Below are 2,567 nucleotides of genomic sequence, written 5' to 3'. Positions count from 1 at the left end.
AATGCGCTGACAAACAGCCTATTGGACATCGTCGAAAAATAATACTCAGATGAAATATTACGATGCTAAAATTTCTATATGTTGGTTGCTCAACCTTGCTCATCAAATACAGGCTCTATTGAATGCTTGGGTGAGGGGTGGCTCCAAAAGTGAACCTCTAGGTAGCTATGGAAAGAGATCATACTCGAATTTTGAGCTGCAGACCTCACCAGAAACGCATAATACGCGCGTCATCTAGTCTCTTTATACTGAGGTGGGATCTCAACGAGGTAGGACGCAGATTGATGCTCAATTGGTCTTGCCATGATAAAGGTACAGTACAAAAAATAAATCAGAGGCCAACGCATTTACCTGCACTTGCACAGTCAATATCCCGGTCTTGCATCGTTACTACCTGTGATTTGATATCCAAAATGCATAAATACCCCCCATCAACCCCGAACAGTCTTTGCATTTCGCGGAAGAATTCAGGCCTGATCTCAATATGGCCTCAAAGAGTGGAGTTAATAAAAGCTCTCCACCCAAGGAACGCAACCTTTCCCAACTCGTTGATTTTGAGGAAGGGGCGAACAACAACTCGATCTCTTCTAAAAAAGTCGCTAGTGCAGCTGCACAGGCGTCTGTTTTACAGGGCCGTCATCCGGTAAATGACTCGCCAGAAGCACACGATAATGGTCAGGGTAATCGCAGTGGCCCGACTGACCAGGCCAGTTTTTCGCCCCCGTCTGATGGTTCAGTCGTACCGTCTATCGAGAGGGATGCCACTCCACCCGACAGAGGCGACACTCAGATGCCAGACGCTGGCTTGGCAGACCAGACTGAAGCCGGACCAAGGTCGAGTGGCCATCAACGCCCTTCCACGGCCAGCCACTCACAGAATCAATCTGGCCTGTCACCAAATTCCCGAGGCGATAACGAGCCCGAAGACCCGGAACTTCTAGCGAGCCTCGATCCGTCAGACGATGGTGAGGAAACCGATGTGATTGTGGATGGATGGGGTACCCTACGACGATCAACCTTTGTCATCCTCCAATACGGACCTCGCCACGGAGCCAGATACGAAGCCAAGTACAGAAATGGATATACCAATGACGGCATGAATAACATTTCCGACCCAACTTTGCGCATTTCCCAGCTCAAAACCGGACCGGGAAACAGAAGTTGGCGGTATACAAAACACAATGTAGTCGGGATCTACGGGGTTGCATCGGAACAAAGAGATCCGAATAAAAGTTACAAGTCCGATCCATGCACTTGGCTGAAGATCAAATGGAGGGACCTGAGGGTCGAAGACACCGAAAAAATGCAAAATTCTTGCTCTTGGATCCCCAGATGTGATTTCATTCGTTTCTGCAATGGCAAGCGCGCGGCAGATGCGAAGATCGAAGAGGTCTGGAATAAACAAGAAGAACGCTATCTGCGCATATTAGAGAGTGACACTGGAGGCACCGGAGGACGCACCGAAGATCGGTCTCCCACCCCTTGCCCACTGGGCTCAGCAGCGAGGCAATCACCTGGGCGACAGAGTGATTCGCGCCTCAGCACACCTGCGAGGCAAACCCCACCTCGGGGGCAACATGGAAGCCTACCATCTAATGCACATTCGCATCCGGAACAGGGGTCGCAATCCAATCCGATCAACATTGACCGAGATGAGACTCATTACACCCCAGCATCCTTTGATGCTACTTCGAAATCGAACGTCAATCCCCAGGCCGAACCCACGCTCTCGATCGGCGGGAGTGCCATACTGAACCAAGTCGAATTCATTGCGGAAAAGGCGGAAGAGGAGGCCTGGGATAATATGGACGAACACCAAAGAAAGACACGGGAAACTATGGCCAAAGCTTTGTATCACGTGTACGTGGACACAGTTGCGAAAGCTGCAAGAGCTCAAGATCCAGTTGTAGGCTCAGCGATTCCAGGGGTAGGAGCAGCAGTTGCGGCGCACTGAACGGTGGTTTGATTTCCTTCGAGTTTTTCGCTAAAGTGTGCTTATATTTTGAGATTGATAGAATGGTTGGACTGATTGCTGATAGACCGATAGATAGCATGCTTTTATTCCAAATTGACACTTCTCCATTTTGCGAAATATTCATCCTGCCAGAACAAATTGAACGATAACCCTGTAGGTTCAATATCTGCTGTTTTTATGTACATCGAAAGAACCTTTCGATTTTTGCAGGCATTTTTATTGCCTAATCACCCCTGATTTGTGTGAATCTATCTCATCTTCTAATAAAATTATCTGAATGATGAAAATGGCCATCTTGATGAATATAAGTCCTCACTAGTAAAGCAATACTATGAGTCAAGTTCAAGGAAACTAGAAGCTGGCTAAACTTTTTTTTTGCCACCAAAGTTCAATACAATACACGAGCTTGCCCACCTGGTGTTGCATGTTGCTAGCAAACAGGATTATTGACAAGGTATGTTTGGAGAAGTCTAATAGCTCGAGATTTGGTCAATCGATTCCCCGGATCAATACGCTGTGATTCCCCGAATTGTCAAAGAAAATGTTCTACATGACAGCCGTAGGGAGCTACATACGCATATGACATACGGTG

The 2,567-nt window shown here is 47.6% G+C and overlaps 1 protein-coding gene across 1 annotated transcript; it reads left to right on the top strand.

Annotated features, from left to right (window-relative positions):
• Window positions 1-484: 484 nt before the first annotated feature.
• N7489_004598 (uncharacterized protein) lies at window positions 485-1,954 on the top strand (the record flags this gene model as incomplete). The annotated part of the gene is made up of 1 exon (XM_056710350.1): window positions 485-1,954. The coding sequence occupies one exon, from the start codon at window positions 485-487 to the stop codon at window positions 1,952-1,954; it is 1,470 nt and encodes a 489-aa protein (XP_056568771.1).
• Between the last annotated feature and the right edge of the window lie 613 nt (window positions 1,955-2,567).

This window comes from Penicillium chrysogenum, assembly GCF_028827035.1.
Source record: "Penicillium chrysogenum strain IBT 35668 chromosome Unknown utg000002l_segment0_segment0, whole genome shotgun sequence".
Lineage (NCBI taxonomy): Eukaryota > Fungi > Ascomycota > Eurotiomycetes > Eurotiales > Aspergillaceae > Penicillium > Penicillium chrysogenum.
The sequence above is the reverse complement of the archived record's forward strand: the minus strand, read 5'-3'. Positions and strand labels throughout refer to the sequence as shown.